This window comes from Chrysochloris asiatica, unplaced genomic scaffold (genome assembly GCF_000296735.1).
Source record: "Chrysochloris asiatica unplaced genomic scaffold, ChrAsi1.0 scaffold00074, whole genome shotgun sequence".
In the NCBI taxonomy this organism is placed as follows: domain Eukaryota; kingdom Metazoa; phylum Chordata; class Mammalia; order Afrosoricida; family Chrysochloridae; genus Chrysochloris; species Chrysochloris asiatica.
The window spans coordinates 2,070,836-2,089,041 of NW_006408592.1; the positions used below are offsets into that span (position 1 = coordinate 2,070,836).

The 18,206-nt window shown below is 39.9% G+C and overlaps 1 protein-coding gene across 4 annotated transcripts in view; it reads left to right on the forward strand.

Moving 5' to 3' along the window:
• Positions 1–4,760, forward strand: part of PICALM (phosphatidylinositol binding clathrin assembly protein) — a 139,989-nt gene extending 135,229 nt beyond the window's left edge. For 3 of the 4 annotated variants that reach the window (XM_006864958.1, XM_006864959.1, XM_006864960.1), the window contains exon 20: positions 3,398–4,760. In XM_006864958.1, the coding sequence (XP_006865020.1) occupies positions 3,398–3,412 (15 nt within the window). In that variant the 3' untranslated portion in view covers positions 3,413–4,760. The remainder of the gene's footprint in view (positions 1–3,397) is intronic. The other variant, XM_006864961.1, reaches the window with a different exon arrangement.
• The last annotated feature ends 13,446 nt before the right edge of the window (positions 4,761–18,206 follow it).

Here is an 18,206-nt window from a genome sequence, read left to right on the forward strand (position 1 = left end):
CTTTTGACCATATACTTCTGGGGCATTTTCTTCTAAGGTTGTCACATCTTCTAATTGCTGTCCTCATGAAAACATGTAATTTAAGAAGATGTTTTCCGTGGGTCTCATGATTTTGGATGTGATTTACCTTCAGTAAGCAGATGTGTTTGTTTTATTTGAACTTGAAGGGAAACCTTTGCTTTCCGTTGGAGAGAAACTCATTTAGTCTTGAAGATATGTGTATTTAATGCAGGACTCCCATCAGTTCAGTAACTGGTGATTACTTCTCTTTAATTATCTTAAAATCATTTTACTTCTGAATGGTCATCTGTGGTTGGACTGGTGCAGGAGGAGGCAGGGTATCTTTCTAATTACATTGGACCTTAATTGCTGAATGGAATATATTTGAAACCTCTAACACAGACTTGATGTTCTGCCCTGCCATCTGTGTGTAGCTGCCCGCATAATCTCATCGTCCTGCCCACTGTCTCTTCCTATTGTCTTTGAACATTTATTCCTGAAACAGGAAATAGGTGAGATAAATGACTCAACCAATAATATAACTATTGTTGTTGTTGTTAAGTGACGTCCAGTCAATTTCAACCCATAGCGACCCTGTATAGAGTTTCTGAGGAGCAGCTGGTGAGCTTGAACTGCCGACCTTGCAGTTCAGACCAACTTTGCAGTCTAGCATATTAACTAACCCACAGCACCACACCAGGTGGTTTCTAAACCTCTAAGATGAGGTTGGTGTCCAAAAACAACAAATTGCATATGTTGGTGATGTAATATTTGTTGAAAATTATTGACTGTTCATTCTTTATGGCACTTTCCTTAAAAAGGAAGAAGAAATAAAAAAGGCAGAAAGAAATGAGATCATCTTGGACCAGCAAAGACAAATTTAGAGGCTTAAAATCCTTTATAGGCTTTGAATTGAAACTATTTGGTCAGCTCTGATTTAATGCTAGATTGAACATCACTGAAAGGACAAGTCATCTCATACTAGTCCTTTCCTTACTTACCTGACTCTACAATCCTATGCAAAGGATAGACTAAATTAAAATGTATTCCAAACAAATGGCTGGTGTTGGGTTTGAAATACACAAAGTCAGCCTGGTATAGGAGACTTACATACTGACAAGAAAATGAACAGCTTCTTCAGGATCTGTTTTTCTTTGGGAAATGCTAAAACTATGTTACTGAGCTCAACAATCTGCCTGCCTTAAATGTTGTGAAGTGCTGTCCAGTCAGTGCCGATTCATACCAACCCTGTGTAGGGTGTCCTGATGTGGCCACTGTAGGATAAGCACTGGACCACAAGGTCAGTAATTCAAACTCACAGCCACTCCTTGGAAACCCTATGCAGAGTTATTGTGAGTGGTAACCAACTCTGTGGCATTTAACAACAACATAGGGTTTCCGAGGAGCGGCTGGTGGGTTTGAACCACCAACCTTGTGGTTAGCAGCCCAGTGCTTTTCCTATAGTGTATTAAAATTAAATAATAGGAAGAAATTCAAAGAGTGAAGCAAACATATTCCAACAGGAAGCAGAATCAGAGATCTTGAAGATTCCCCATACTCAGTGCTGTATATGGGTTGTTAGACTAGGTGACCCCTCAGGTCCCTTTCACCTCTCCCAGACTCGACGAGTCAGCTACAGGCAGAAGACAACCCCATTTGTGAAAAGTATAAGCTCTGAGGACAGGGCTCAGAGTTTACAGAACTTTTAACAGATAGCCGGTGCACAGGAAACCATCTTTCCTCAATTGAAAACAAAAACCAATATGTGTCTTTCTCCTGCCCTTACCCCATCGCCTTCCAACTCACACAACAAAGTCTTAACTGTGGGTCATACATCGACTGACCTCTTAGAGCAAAAGACTATTCCTTTGGAATTTCAGAAACAATTCGTTTTCTGAAAAGCACATGCCATTTGATACCCTTTAATTTGACATATGAGTGAAGCTTTTGTTTTAGTAATTCCATTTTCTACAAGGCCTACCTTTATGTTTTTATTAAAGATTACAAAACAAACCACTTCTTCTTTCATTACATTTTCTGCTTTCATGTTCTGTCATTCTGAGATCTTTTTTTCTTTTCCCTCTCTCTGTCTTCTTTCCCCCCAGCTGTCGGCAGCATCCAGCCCCTCCAGTCACAGTCCTCACAGAGCTTCAGGAAAGGACCCTTTTGCAGAGCTCTCTCTGGAGGATTTCTTATAAATCACTTTAGGTATTGCTGCTTGTTGGGGGCAATGGGGACTTTGACTTTTTTTTTTTTTTTAAATCACCATACAGTAAGCACAATTCACTCTTCTCCTTTGTTTCTTTAAAGGATTATAAGCTCCCCTCCACCACCTCCTCCTCTATTTGTTAGGTGGTAAATAAAATAAGTCAAGAATGAGGCATGAGGAGAGTGACTTTTGGAAAATGTCTTTCACATAATTAAGGTGTAAAGCCAAAGGACTATCTTTTCATGTGCATATATAAGCATCTACTGCTCACAGCAGTTGAGATCAAATACCACCTTTAAAAGCTGGGTGTTTAGTCACTCTTGAAAGAAAATGTGGAGAACAGTACAATTTTACACATCAGATTAGAGCCTGATGAGCGGAAGCATTTGTTTCTTCAGTTTTAGTATAATGGCAGTGGTAGTTGTTAAGAATTCATTTCAACAATTTCTTCATGGAGTTGTGTTTTTTTGGTATCCTTTTTCATTTAAAAATGGTAACATTTTCAAAAATAATTTTTTGGTTTTGATTTTGTTTAGGAACAGTTGAGTTAATTTAAGCCCTTTCCAATAGAAGGAGCTTTGGTGTGATCCACATTGTAATTTGTTCTTGGTGGAAGTTTGTACTCTTCTGATTCGGCAAGTGCTTTATAGCATGTTGGCATTAGTCATTTCTGTGGATGGACAGTGTAAAGGAAATCATGAGTGAAGTATCTTTGAATGAACAGAGACACCGTATTGAAAAGTGCACCCTTACACATCTTTTTCATTTTATGTTAGTAAGGAAATGATTTAACAAGCATAATATTATGATTCCCTTTTTATATCTGACTTGATGATATCATTTGGAAATATTTCAAATTTGCTTTACCAAACGAGATTTTGTGTGGAATACTTGTTCTCATGGATTTTCTAAACTTGTCATCGAAAAGTAGTTCATTCACATCTGTTCTTCCCTTTCCTCCTTCATGCCCCACTCCCTTGTTTCAGTGTTAGTAAGGTGTTTGGAAAGCTCTGTAATTAAATTCCAGTACATGATAATCAGATAATACTGACTTTGTTTTAAAATCAGGGTTTGTGATAAGCATGCTGTGAACACTTCTGGGCCAGTGTTCTGGACAGTTTTTGTGAAAAGACATCCTACAGTGCAGTGAATTCACTTACACTCTTCATTTTTTTTCTTTTCTTACAGATACAGTTTATGTAACTAGATGGAAAGAATGGAATTATTCCAAAAAGACAAGTGCTCAAGCAGCAAATCCTTACTTCCAGCAAAATCCAAACTGCTGTCTCTTAAACTCTTTACTCCATTAGATTGCTACAGTAACCCAGTGAAGGCCCATGAAGGAAATTGGGACTAGTCTATAGAAAAATGTATCAATACAGTTTATAAAGCCAAGAATTGCCATGATTTAAGACTAAGATCTATCTTTTTGGTGACTAACCCTTCAGTTCTTTCAACTCCTATTAATAACCCATAATCAGTAACCTACCAAGAGAAGCCCTTATTTGGAAAGTGTGAAATTTGTATTTGGAAAAGCTGCCTGAAGACAAGAGCTGTGTCCTTTACTATCATTCAGCAGGACTCTTTTGGGGGGATAAAAATCATAATTCTTAATTATGCAGTATCTTTCTTTTCTCCAGTCCTTACAGCTACAGAAATAGTAACTGAAATTAACTTTTTCTTTTTTTAAAAATTATATATTCAGTTTGCAGTAGACATTCCTTATGTATTTGTATTTATTTATGATTATCAATTTATGTAACATTAATATTGTATCAAACCTCCTTATGAAAATGAGTATGGATGTATACAGTATGTTTGATTTTTATCCACAAGAATGAATCTGATTCAGAATGCTTTTCAGCTGACATACAGAGCACTAAATATTTTAAGGCAAGTCCATAGGTCTGAATCTCTTAAGAAGTCTCAGTCTCTATGGGAATTAGGGAAGCATTATAAATGCATTACTCCTTATAGTCAATTCTGTGCCTAGAATTTTGTAAGGGAACAGTTCACTGACTAGGAAAAGCACTACATTTTAAATTGTGCATTAGTGCATCGGGAAGGAACTTCACTGCTTTGTGCTTGGCATGTCATTATTTTCCATTTGACATTAGGGCCTTTCCAAAATGAATGTGAGGAATTGCTTTCACTTCAAGACTTTCCTTCTTTTCAGTAAAACTCTGGAGGTGTTAAGTGGGGCCGGGAGGGGGACAAAAATCCTTGAAGCTTTTATTTGGCTTGTGCCATGTTATGATCATGTACCTTTTAAATAAAGGGAAATAGTATCTTTAAAGTTAATGTCTAGCCAAGAGTTTAGTTAATGAAGAATTAAACTGCACTGTTGATCGGTGCTCTGTGTAAATACATCTTAACATTTGGGTTGAAGAGGGGCTTTAAGAAGGACAGTTCATTGTAGGAAAGCAATTCTGTACATGAGTTTAAGCATACTTGTTGCATTGTCTCTGCAGATTCTATTTTTGTTTACAATATTAAAATGTATGTTAGCAAAAATGGGTGGATTTTCAAATAAAACGCAGCTTCCACAAAACTTTTGTTATGGTATTCTGGTCTAAGGCGTATTATTTTTTTTCTTTTTACCTTTTCTCCTTTCCTATTTTCTTTTTTCTCATCATAACTATTTTTTGCTAATCAGAGTATACCCAGGTGATTATAGTTGCTAATTTAGTAAACTAAAATGTATTTCTGTTGTAACTTAATTTGCAAAAATAAATTATCTTTGTACTTGCTGCCATAAAGAGGTCTGGTAGCGTAGTGGCTACGAATTGGGCTGCCAGCCTTTCAAGGTCAGCAGTTCAAAACTATCATCTGTTTTGTGCTCCCACAAATGGAAACTTTCTGCTCCTATGAAGATTTATAACGTTGGAAACACTGCACAGGGTCGCTATGAGTCAGAACCAACACAGAGCACATAACTACCACCACCATCAGACTCTTTCTAGGAAGCTGAACCACTTGGTAATACTGTTTACTTTTGTCTTTTGATCAGATACCTTCTTCAGGTAAGTGTAAGGAGGAAAATGCTTGTGAGTTTGACATATCTGGTGCATAATTCCCTGTGACTGTATCATGTTTCATATTTCAATAGTAAGTAGAAGCCAGACAACGTTCAAGATAGAGTAATAAAAAATATTGAATTGATAAATGTCTGCATACCATTTGTCTATTTAGAAAAATACATAGGCTTTAGCCCAATATCCTTTATTAGTTTTACTCCTTTCTAAGTTTCACTATGATTGAACCATTTTCATATAATCTGGAAAATTGTACTTTTGTACATTAACATGCTTAACATTATCACAGATTACATTTTGTCCCTGATAATGTTTGACTGGGTGTTAAATTTAAGCTCTGTGGTTTCTTTTATACTACCTTGTTTTGTTTTTTTATTTAATACAGTATGTTTCATTATGTGAAGATGCTTCATAAACATTTCCATTTTATCATTCAAACAACTTTGGAGCTCTGCAGAGTAGTAGGTATTATCTACCAGATAGGAATAAATAATCAGAAAACAAAACTTGCCCGGTTCATCAGCTAAAAAGGGTGGAGTCAGGCCTTTGGTTTCATGGTGCACTGGTCTCTCTGTGACCTGTTGTTGTTGTTCAAGCTTGTGAACTCAATAAGGGGCTGTGATTGTATACCTCTGTGCTTTGTGTGATGACCACACTTTAATCCCAGACGGTCTTTTTCCCATAATGGACATCTTATGCCTCTTCCTTCTCTGATATTCAGACATTATTAACCTAGAGAAATGCAAACATATGATAATACTAATCTTAACCAAAGTATAATGAATTAAATAAATCAGCTACAGAATCCATAAATATACCAGGCTGTATAGAGAGAGTCCTGGTGTGGCTGCAGCATAATGCATTAGACCACAAGGTCAGCACTACAAACGCACTGGCGGCTCTCAGAAACCCTAGATGGGGGGTCACTATGAGTCCGAATTGACTCCATGGCATTTTACAGCATCAGCAACAAACCCGTGCATTGCCACATCATTTTACTGCCCAACTGTTGCAAAGTGCTGTCGAATCGGTCCAACTCATAGTGACACCCTGTATAAGGTTTCCAAGGAGAGCACAACACCTGGTGGGTTTGAGACACCAACCTTAAGGACTGCAGTTCAGTGCATTATCCCACAGTGCCACATCAGGACTAGTAAGGTGATTATGGCTGCAGGGACAGAAAAGATGTTTACAGAGGGCAGCTGCCCCTGCCTTCTTAGAACTTCCAATTATTTTTTTGCTATTAGCATCCAGCATTGTTTTAAAAACACCCTTTTTGTAACCAGTCAGACCAAGAATGTTTAGCAACTCTGTGGACCCACAAAATGACCTTTGGAAAATAGTCTTTATGGAGTAAGTATCTTTCTAAACTAAAAAAAATTTAGGTCTCAACTCTTGTTCATCAACAGAAACATTTCTAAACTATGAGAATTCAGAAGATGGATACAAATACATATATAGTCTTCAAAACATCAAGGAGAAAAAGAAAATCCATCCATCAAAGTGACTTGCCTGGCAATGTCTGGGAGAGGTCACCACATTTAGCCAAATGAACTGACTTTCACCTTCCAGAGAAGACATCTGCACAGCTTCCGTTGGTGATTTGTAACCACTTTAAATCTTTATCTTGTCACACTTGCTGCCTTGCATGGTTCTGACTAAAACCCTTCTGGAATTCCACTGTCTGTGAGTAGTCTCTGAAAGAGAAGACTGCAGTATCATCTTCCCATGCAATTTCTCAGAAAACTTAAAGCAGAGTCCTTGCTATTTTAAGAAATGACATTCATAAGTCACCAATTTGCTAGTATTTCTAGTCTAATTTTGGCCCCAGCACTTAGTGAATAGCCCCCTTTTGTTGTTGATGTACATATGTAGCTCCTGTGCTGTAAGAAACTTCCATTGCCAAATGTTGTGGAAAATTCTTGTCATGGCATTTCTTTGTGGGCAGATGGATTATCTTGAGGCAAGAGTATGTTAAACTGATTGTGTAAGTAGATGGGTAAGAGAGAAAGGGGAAGGGAAAAAGTTTTAGGGAAACATTGTTCCTTAAGTTCTTGTTCAAAATAGCTTTTTCTTTAAAAGCAATCACAACATTGGTTTTAGAAAGAAAAATAAATGCTAATCTTGCCCTGTTGAGCCTTTTCCAGTTAGGTACCTACCCTTCCAGTCTCTTCTGAGCTTCGGGTAGTTTCCAGCTGCCCTGTGCTTTCCCCAAACTCATTGCGTTAACTGGCCTTACATGGAGGCGGTGATGGTGTTGATGAGTGACAGCTGGTTCCGACTTACAGCGAACCCTGTACAGGGTTTCCAAAGAGTGGCTGGTGAGTCTGAACTACTAACCTTGTGGTTCAAACTAACCTTGCCATTCAGTGCATTATCCTACAGCTAGGAAGGGAAATACCCAAAGAGAAGTAAACTGCCCCTGACTGTTCAGGAAATTCTGTGTTCTTTCAAGAGCTTTTTAAATGGAAGCATCAAGCACACCGCATTGTGATTGCCAGCTAGATTAGTGGATGTCTAAAAGGTACACAATCAAACCTGCATTTTTCTCATCATTTTTGTTCAGAAGGAGAGTTGTTAGCTGCTGTTCAGTAGGTCCCAACTCTTGGTGACGCCGTGCACAATGTAACAAATGATGTATTGGACCATTGTGACCCATTAAGGTTTTCACTGATTTTCAAAAGTAGATTGCTAAGCCATTCTTCCTCCTTCGTCTTAGCCTGACACTTCTACTTGTAAGGCTTCTGTGTGTCGAACAGGTGGTGGCTCTGCACGATTTGTCTTGGCTGGGAATTGAAGCAGGTGTTCTGCATGGAAGGCGAGAATTCTTATCCCTAAACCGCCATTGTCTTCCCGAAGAAGGCTGGCAACAGAAACGCTGTCCTTTTCTGTTCACTTCACTTTTTTTAAAAGAGGCTTCAAGGACCTGGAGGGGGGCAGAGGTACAGTGGGAAACACCCCAAAAGCCTGGCAAAGGTAGGTATGAGCATGCTAGGGTTATTGGCGCCCACGGCAACTGTCTCTAGTCGCTGATCTTTTGCAACAGCTGTCCTGATAACCTGCAACATATGAAGGTCAGTCAAAATATACTGCTACAAAATCATAGAACTATTATTGAAGATAGCAAAATGTGAAGCTCTCATTTCTCAACATACCCTCCATCTAGGTCTAGACACTTCTGAAGGCAGTGTTTTGGCCCCTCCCTGAAGAACAATGTACTCTTCCATGTGCACCACATCAAAATAGTGGTTTGGGCATCCTAGAACTCAAATCGTGTTCCTGTAAAATGTTTGAGTTGGGGAAGCAAAAAGAAGTCTAAGGGGCATGATCAGGTTGTAGGATGGATGGGATAAGGTCAGTTTGCATCTGCTGAGTGTAGACAGTTACAGAGGTTCACTACAGTTCTTGATTGCCATCATTCCCCAATGAGAGGTCAGTATACTATCATGGTCTAACAACTCTCAGCTTAACCAAAATGAAAGTCATCTGTTTACTCTCTGATAGGAGGCTAGTCCGATGGAAGACTATTCTCAGTCACTCAATGGAGAAGGTTTTCTACCTATCAGCATTGCTTTTGCTGCCTTATATAAAGAGCTCTCGTGGCTCCGTGGTAAAGTGTTGGCCTGCTGACCACAAGGTTGGTGGCTCAAACTCACCAGACACTCCTTGGTAGTAAGAGACTGGCTGCTCCCATGAAGATGTACAGCCTCAGGAACCCTATGATTTCCTCTACTCTGCCCTACTGGACCACTACGTCAGAACCCCTGCTCTGCCTTTACTGGGTCACTATGAGAATCGACTCATGGCAGTGTGTTACAGTAGTTGTTTTTTGTTTTTTTGATTGCTTTTTTTGTTTTGTTTTTTTAATGAGACTCGGGAGGTAATTGGAACTTCCCAGTTCGCATGTTATTGGAAGCTGCAGGACCCAACAGATCTCTGTGTAGTTTCACATTTATCAGGTAGCTTCTCGGGCATAATTTCTTTTTCTTTTTAAATGAATGTTTTATTGTAAATTATGTGATAGTTTACATGAGAGAACATTAGTTTCACATTCATTCTATCGTATATCATTTCACTGCCATAGTTACAATCCCCTCCATGCATCATCAACCAACCAAAGGGTATACCCTGCAAACCTGCCCCCCTCCCCACAGGTCGTCAGCACACAGCCCCTCTCTCTGTCTGGATCTAAAGACCCCAGCCGCTCCATCTCTCCACATCATCATCTCTGCCTCCATCTCAGGCATCACTGCCTCTCTGGGTAGGGTTCCGCTCTCCGCACTTCTCCATTGATGGTCTCAGGGCCCTCCACTCCTAGACTGAAAAGTTAATCACTCCCCTCCTTGCTATAAAATGCTCGGGCATAATTTCTTGATTGCAAGCCATAGTTGGGACATTTGATGGTTGTCTACTTAAGTAGGTCCAATAGCTGCCTGGCAACAGCTGCTTTGGTTCTGACCCTTCCCTTCAATCCTGCACTCAAAACAGCTGGGCTCTTCCTTGTGTCAGTGTGCTCACTGCTCATGCAAGTACTCAAGGCCTGCAACAATCCTAGCCTTTCTTAAACCGCCATTTTGGAAGCTTCTCTTCAGACCAACTTTGTCTCTTCACTACCCTTTACAGAAAGAACTCCATGTTTCCTGCCCCTGTATTTATATAGGACATACTTGTATGTTTCTTGAAACTACTTGTTTTGCCTGTTTGAATCCTAGCATCCTATGTGACAGAGTAAAACTGCCTCATAAGATTTTCTAGGCTATATATACGCTATAGATTTATATGACATCCTATTCTGATAGACCCTTATTAACAAAACAAAAGGACACTAATTACAAAGACAATCACATTCACAGATTAGGACTTCAGTATATATTTGGAGAGGAAGGGTGGCACAATGAGATCCATAATGAGAACAATAGGCAAAGGGCATAGTGGCCAAGGAAGAAACTTATTTAAGCCAGCAAGAAATAAACTTAACTTGCTCATTCAACACATTGGGTGCCTCTCCATGCTAGTAGTTCTAGGTGCTAAAATAAAAAAAGATTCTGCTTTCACAGAGTCTATTCTGGGAACTCTAGTGGTGTAATAGTTAAGAGCTCACTTGCTAACATAAAGGTCCACAGTTCAAACCCATTAGCAGCTTGTGGGAGAAAAACCTGTTGATTTGCTCTCAAAAAGATTGTTGTGTGCCATCGGTCTGTTCACACTCATAATGACCCTGTAGAAGGCTTCCAAGAGAAGCTGATGGATTTGAACTGCCAACCTTGTGGTTACCAATCCAATGCTTATTCTACAGTGCCACACACCAGAGTCCCAAAAGATTAATAGCCTAGGAAATTCCAGGGGGGCAATTCTACTCATGTCATAAAAGGTTGCCGTGAGTCAGAACTAACTGCATACAACAACTTTGTGGGACCAGACAACAAACAAGTATTTTATGACAAGTGCTATTGTTATGTGTTGTTGAATAAGTTTTGACTCATAGCAACCCTGTAAAGGATTTCCAAGAAGTGGCTGGTGGGTATGAACTGCCAATTTTGTGGTTAGCAGTGCTGATCCTATGGCATATCCCCAGGACTTCACAAGTGATGATACAGACTGTGGAGAAGAAACTAGATGGAGGGAGAGAGACCGATGTGAGCAGAGTACAGTGCTATTTTGGGCAGGGTGTCAACATAGATCTCTGGTGAGGGGAACCCTTCAGAAAGACCTGAAGGAAATGAGGGAGCAAGATGGCAAGATGTGTACAATGTTCCTTCCTCCCCCACGTATTTGAGCAAAGGAAGAGCAAAGGCTGACTTCTCTGAGAGGCAAGGTGCCAGGCTTGAGGAGAGAGCATGATGGGAACTGAGGTCAGAGAAGTGGCGGTAGTCCAGAGCCTTCTGAGCCATGCTGAGGCTTGAATTTCATTCTTAGTGAGAAGCTACTGGAAATACTGAGCAGAGGCTTTTAAATTTTTTATTGGAGGGATCACTAACTGCTGTATTGAGAATGAACTGTAGGTGGATAAAAGTAACAGACCAGCCAGGAAATGGTTGGACTAGTCCTCCAGCATGAATAAAGCATAGGTCCTTGGGCACTGTAGCTGGAAGAGATGGTTCAAGACATAACAATCAGGCTACAAAATTAGGAGCAAGCAGGTTAGGACTGCCGATGGGATGGTAGAGGGTGGAAGAACATCAAATGGAGAGCCTCAAATACAGAGGACAATTTGCTGAGTTGTTGTCTCTTGGAGATTATTCTACTTTCCTACTCCATCATCAGGGAAACCAACTATTAGTGGATCAAACAGTACACCATAGTGGACTCCTTAACCATACTGTGGTTCTAAATTCCATGTTTGGAAAGCTACATTCCCTGTGCCTGTTTTCCATCTGCAAAATGGACGTAATATTCCTTCCCTCCTAGATCTTCTGTAAGGAGCCGTTGTAGCTTAGTGGATGACACGTTGGGCTGCTAACCACAAGATCAGCAGTTGGATTCAATGGGGAGAAAATTGGGTTTTCTGCTTTTGTAAAGATGTACAGCCTTGAAAACACTATACAGGGCCGTTATACATTGGTATCAACTCCATGGCATGCAGCAACATTAGGGATGTTCTATTCATATTCAGTGAATTAATTAGAAGTATGTTGAATAGTCTGCATATGATCGAAGATTCTGCACATATATATTCTTAGCGGGATGCTGCTCTTCTGGTCAAAAGCATAGATTCTGAAGGTCAAATAAGAGTATCAAATCCTGACCGCTTAACTAGCTGTGTGACTTTGGGAAAGTTACTGAATTTGCCCCTGCTTGTTTCTTCTGTAAAACAAAGATAATTATGAACCCTGTAGGATAAGCACTGGACTGATAACTGCAAAGTTGGCAGTTCTAATCCACCAGCTCCTCTGGGTAACCTACAGGGTCGCTATGAGTCATTGGCATACAACCACCACTGACTCTGAGGTTTTAAATGATCAAATACATTAATATATATTAAGAGCATATAATAAGCACATTTAATTATTAGCGTTGCTATAAGGAGCTCTGGTAGCCTAGTGGTTACGAATTGGGCTGCTAACCTCTAGGTCAGTAGTTCGAAACTACCACCTGTTCCATGGGACAAAGAGGCTTTCTGCTCCCGTAAAGATTTGCAGCCTCGGAAACCCTGTGCAGGGTCGCTATGAGTCAAAACCTACTCCACAACACACCACCGTCACCACCTTGGGTGTTTTAAAAAATATTTTTCTTTGGGGTTGTCCATTCTGTTCAGTTCAAATAGTTGATATCAGCCCAGGGCTGGTGGAGGTATCGTGAGCTGCTTCCAAAGTAGAACCTGAACTCTTGACACTATAAGCCCTTGTACAAGCATTAATCCTTGATCCTGAGACAACTTCTGTGAAGGGACTGGTAACAGAACGCTGTTTAAATAAAACAGCCAGCCCCACATGTGTAATCAGGGCAACAGTTTTAGTGCCTACAGGCAAAGTGGTATATTTTCTAATATTAAATATACCATAGACTGTCCGAAGACAACAAATCTGACTTGGAAGAAGTACAGCATGAATGTGCTCTAGAAGGAAAGGTGGCAAGACTTTGTCTGACATACTTTGGACATGTCATCAGGAGAGCCAGTCCCTGGAGAAGGAAATCATGCTTAGTAAAGGGTCAGCAAAAAAAGAAGCCCCCTCAACAAGATGGATTACCACAGTGACTGCAACAGTGGGCCCTAACAGCAATGATGGTGAGGATGGCTCAGGAGCCGGCTGGGTTTTTCTCTCTTGTACAGAGTCACTATGAGTCAGAACTGACTTGATGGCACATACAATAACATTGTTAAGAGTCCATTTTATTTTGGATCTTGCTATTCTACAGTCCTAAAGATGTCAACCTCAACTGCAAAATCCAATTTGACTAGCCATGACAACAACGTTCTGAACCATAGAATGGAGGAAAGGGGTAAAAGAGAAGGGGTAAAGGTGGCTCAGAAAATGCACAATTTCTCCCACTCCTGTTGGGAGCAGCTGAGCTGCTCGCTGACTTGGAGGTCATTTAACTGAAGGATTGCAACTGAACAGTTGTGGTCCAGAAACTCGGGCTCCTTCCAAGTCATGTCCTGTCCCTGAGGAGCTTGCAGGGCTGGCTGCCTCAAGGGATAGAGACTTGCAAGGTCTTTTCTTGTATTTAGCTATGTCCTTCAGCTTAGCCTGAGCAACATTCTAGCCGCCCTAATCAGTGTTCCAGCTAGCTACCACAAGTTACAGTTTTTCTGATAAAAGTCCCACTTACTGCTGGCTTCTTCAGTACATGATGTTCTTGTACTCCTTACCCTCCCTTAAGCACCTCCCCTTGAGCTGTGTATATAATAAACTCGCTGCCTTGATCTGTGCCGCAGTATCTCCATCAGAGTGTTGTGTCCCACCTGGCCCCAACTTACTATTTTCAAATGTGTCTTGTGCCTTTTATTTTTCATCTCCCTTCGCCCTTAACTCCATGGTCACAGAGAAAAGCCAATTGTTGGACACAGCAGTTGGGCCCAGCAGTGTTGGCCCCAGCGCACTCCCTTGGCCAAAACTATGTCACATGACTGCAAGAGAGGCTGGAAAATATAGTCTTTAATTTGGGTGACTATGTTCTCAGGTAAAACGACAGTTCTATGATTTTGGAAGAGAACTGATTTGGAGGGAAACTAGCAGCCACAGTCAAGTCACTATATATTTTTTTCATCTTTTGTGATAAATAAACCCTACCATGTCCCATATTTAAGGTTAGATCTGAGCTATTCTTAAAAATTAGTTTTAATAGTTTGAAATATCTCAATTTTAAAATCAGTAAAATACATAGTGTTAAGAACTTGAAAAATGAAAAGTAAGCAAATCCAAACTGCTAGTATTCAGTAAATATTGCAAGACACATAGATCAAATGAACCTTCTTATCAGGTTTTAGGTTCATCTGCATCCCATGATGACATGTCACACAAGTAACATAAAAGACACAAGATACTTTTTAAGTAGGAAGAAAAAAGTGATTGATGCAAAACTGAAAGTTAACAGTCAAAGAACATCAAAAATCTGAAGGAAATTATACACTTGCATTAGAACGTTCAGTGGCCAGGGCATGCCTTCCCTCTGATTTGATGTTTGAAGACTTTAAAGTACTAGAGTCAAAAAGTGTTGCTACTAGGGTCCTAGTTCATACATGTGTGGATTTATGTATGAACATAAACAAAACATTTTTAAATGTATCTCTGAATCAGTAGATGGCTGCAGACAAGTTCTATCAGTAAGGTATTCATCTTAGTCTTGTTAGGGCCATCAAAACAAAGGATACTTTTTGTGCCATGGAAAAAAATAATTTTGTGGCCAGGATTAATATAAAATTATTAACAAAACTCAAGTAGACATATTTTTAATCATTGGAACTTTGCTACAAATTTATGGGAATGCTGCCCCACATAAAACAATGGCTTTTAGATGGATCAAACATTTTAAAGAAGGTTGGAAAGACCTTAAAGATAAGCACAAAAGAGGGAAGGCTGCCAATCTTGACTAATGAAGAAACTGACTGAAATCCAGAAACTGGTGGAAAAGGACCGTGGGATTAATTACTATTGATGCAATAGCTCCTGAAATTAGAATTTCACAAAGCTTGGCATTTACAATTTTAAACATCTTGGCCGAACCTGTTGCACAAAGATAACTAGTTCAAATAACTGAATTTTCTATCACTCTTCTAAACAAGATCAAAACTAATGAAGATGATTTTATGGGATGAATCATAACTGGAAATGAGTCTTGGATTTAACCAATATGACACAGAGTAAGGTCCAATCAAAAACAGTTTCTAAGGGAATCTGCTGGGCCAGGTAAATTCATTTCAAAGCACAGAGGTCAGCTCAGAAGGTTATGATGAATTGTGGGGTGGGAGGGAGTTCCACAGAGATACTCTTGATAGAATTTCTCAAAGGACACAGACATCACAGTGAGGAGCTTACTAGGAAGACATTTTAAGAAAATTGAAAACTGCATTGGTGAGAAAAAGGCCGCGAAAGTTGGTTCGAGGAATTGTTTTTCATCTTGACAGTGCACCTGCTCGTTCTTGGAGGGCAGCAAGGGTTGCCCTGCAAGAATTTCATTGGAAAACATTACCCATCTACCCTAGCACCCTGATTTCTTATTGTTCCCCTTCAGATTTCTAATTGTTACCAAAACTCAAAGAATATTTAAAAGGAACACAATCTGAGTCCCTCAAGGATGCCAGAACTTCTGTTTTGATTTGTAAATCAGGGTGTAGAATTCTTTGGGGGAAGAGTTAGAAACACCACCCTAGGAAGAAACAGTCACCTAGATGGAGATATTGAGAAGCAATAACTTCACATGTTGATAGATTTGCTTGATAATGGTTTCTATGATTTAGTAGCAATACATTTTGACTTACCCTCATTCCTCTGTAGCCTAGTTAAAAGTATTCATACAAAGGGGGATCCTACATAATTAACTTTTATTTCCCTAAGGAAAACAAAGTTGCAAAGGCTAGCATATTTCTTTAGCAGAGACTATGCAAAAACATGGCATTAACCCAAGAAGGCACAAGGTCAATGAGTCCATCACAGGATTTAAGGAAAGAAAATGCTGACAAAAACTTATACTAAGAATCTGAAAGCATGCATATCTGAATCAGTAGTCACTTTAAATTTGCATTCACTGTGCTGGAAATCTGAACTTCCTATTTGAAGTATCTTTCAAAGTATATTGAAAGATTCTAGCACTTGTTCAGATAGTAAGCACAAAGTGACTTAAAACAATCTAAAGATTCGTGTTAAAAACGGCTGCCTTTCTGGGAACTAGAACCTTACAGTTACAGGAATAGGAAATGGTAATACTTAATTGAGTTAAGTCACTAATATTTAGAAAGCCTCCCTTGCTTGAGGACACATTTTTTTGCTTCTAGTGCAAAAGTCATTTTTATTCCAAGAAAAATACAGAGAACTGTTGTGTTGAGGTCTAGTAAAACAAGCAAGGATCAAACAGGCCTTAACAAACAGCCCTTTATTACCACAAAAATACCCTGGCATCCCTTTTCTCTGAATCGCTCTAGTGTCTGACTACAGGACAAAAATGTCTTATTGATACATAGGTCCCTGCCCACCCACACTTCCCTTCCCCTCTCCCGCCCCCAAATAAGAGTTTTGTTTTTGTTTTTGTTTTTTATTAAGTGTTTTTATTTTGGATTGAGTGAAAGTTTACAGGGCACATCATCAGCTTCACATTCAACCATTCATATAGCTTGTTTCATTACATTGATTATTATCCCCTCCATATATCATCAGTTTACAGTGTTTCTCTCTATCCTCTTTAGCTTTTTTTTTTTTTTTGGATGGGGGGGACTTGCCTTTTTGGAATTTACAGTCTTGGCTTTTAGGTAAGGTTTTTACATTTGTCTGTGGATATCCAGGGCTCATATATGAGATTACTGACAAGCATTACTGAATAATCAGATGAGGGACAGTTTGCTATGTCTACTAGGTGGCTAAAGTCTGATCCTCAGAGCCTATGGTTTGGACAGTCAACAACGCTTGGGCCCACAGGATCTTGACCTCCTGACGGGATCTGCACGGTCTGCATCAGATTCCCCCTTATTTATTGTTTGTTTAAGGCTGCCTGTCTTAGGTGGTCAGTTCAAATTCCTCAGTCTTACCTGTCATCAAAACTCATTGCAGCATGGCAATGGCTCTGTCTTAGGTTGCCAAGGTTCCACGTGATCCTTACCCAAATAAGAGTTTTGAAACTGGTTTGTTGCTGGTCCCAATGGCCATCTCTGCTGCCGAATCAGGTGTGACCTCTTGGAGACTATGTGGGGCAGACCATGTACTTACCACAGACTACCATATGGGTTGTGCCTCAATGTAAAGAAAACAAAAATCCTTACCACTGGACCCATAAACAATATCCATATAAATGGAGAAAAGATTGAAGTTGTCAAAAGACTTCATTTTGCTTGGATCAACCATCAACACTCATAGAAGTAACAGTCAATAAATCAAAAGACGTATTGCATTGGGTAAATCTGCTGCACAAGACCTCTGAAGTATTGAAGAGCAAAGATATTAGTTTGAGCACTAAGGTGCACCTGACCCAAGCCATGGTATTTGCAATGACCTCATATGCATGCAATATAGTTGGATAGTGAATAAGGAAGACCAGAGAAGAACTGACACATTTGAAATTATGGTGTTGGAGGGGAATATTGAAAGTACTATGGGCTACCAAAAAACAAACAGATCTGTGTTGGAAGAAGTGCAGCCAGAGTGCTCCTTGGAGGCCAGGATGGCCAGACTTCATCTCTAATACTTCAGACATAGTGTCAGGAGGGACCAGTCACTGGAGAGGGATATCATGTTTGGTAAGATCAGAGAAAGAGCGGAAGACCTCTAGTGAGATGGATTGGCACTCTGGCAGCATCAATGTACTCAAATGTAGCAATGTTTGTAAGGTTGGCCCAGGACCGGGCAGTGTTTCGTTCTGTTGCGCATAGGGTCGTTATGAGTCGGTACCGACTCAATGGCACCTAACAACAACAACAACAACAACATTCACCTACACCAGGATTCCCTGTCATGGGCAGGATGGAGCCAGGCTGTGGGTAAAGGGGTTTAGAGCCCAGCTGTTAGCTAGGACTGACAAAGATATTGCTCCATGTACCTCACCCCATGAAAGCATTATGAAGACAACCAGACATTTTTTATCTTATTTCTGAATCTTTAAAGATTATTATTAAATATCAATAATCATTTCAACTGCCATATATTGCATATTCTTGTGCAGCTTTAAGTGGAGTATTTCTAATCCTTAAAATAACCCTGCAATATGGGGATTAGGTCCATGTCCTGATGTGGTGCTGTAGGATAAGCACTGGACTGTGAACCACAAAGTCAGCAGTTGAAACTCACTAGCTGTTCCTCTAATACCCTACACTTGGT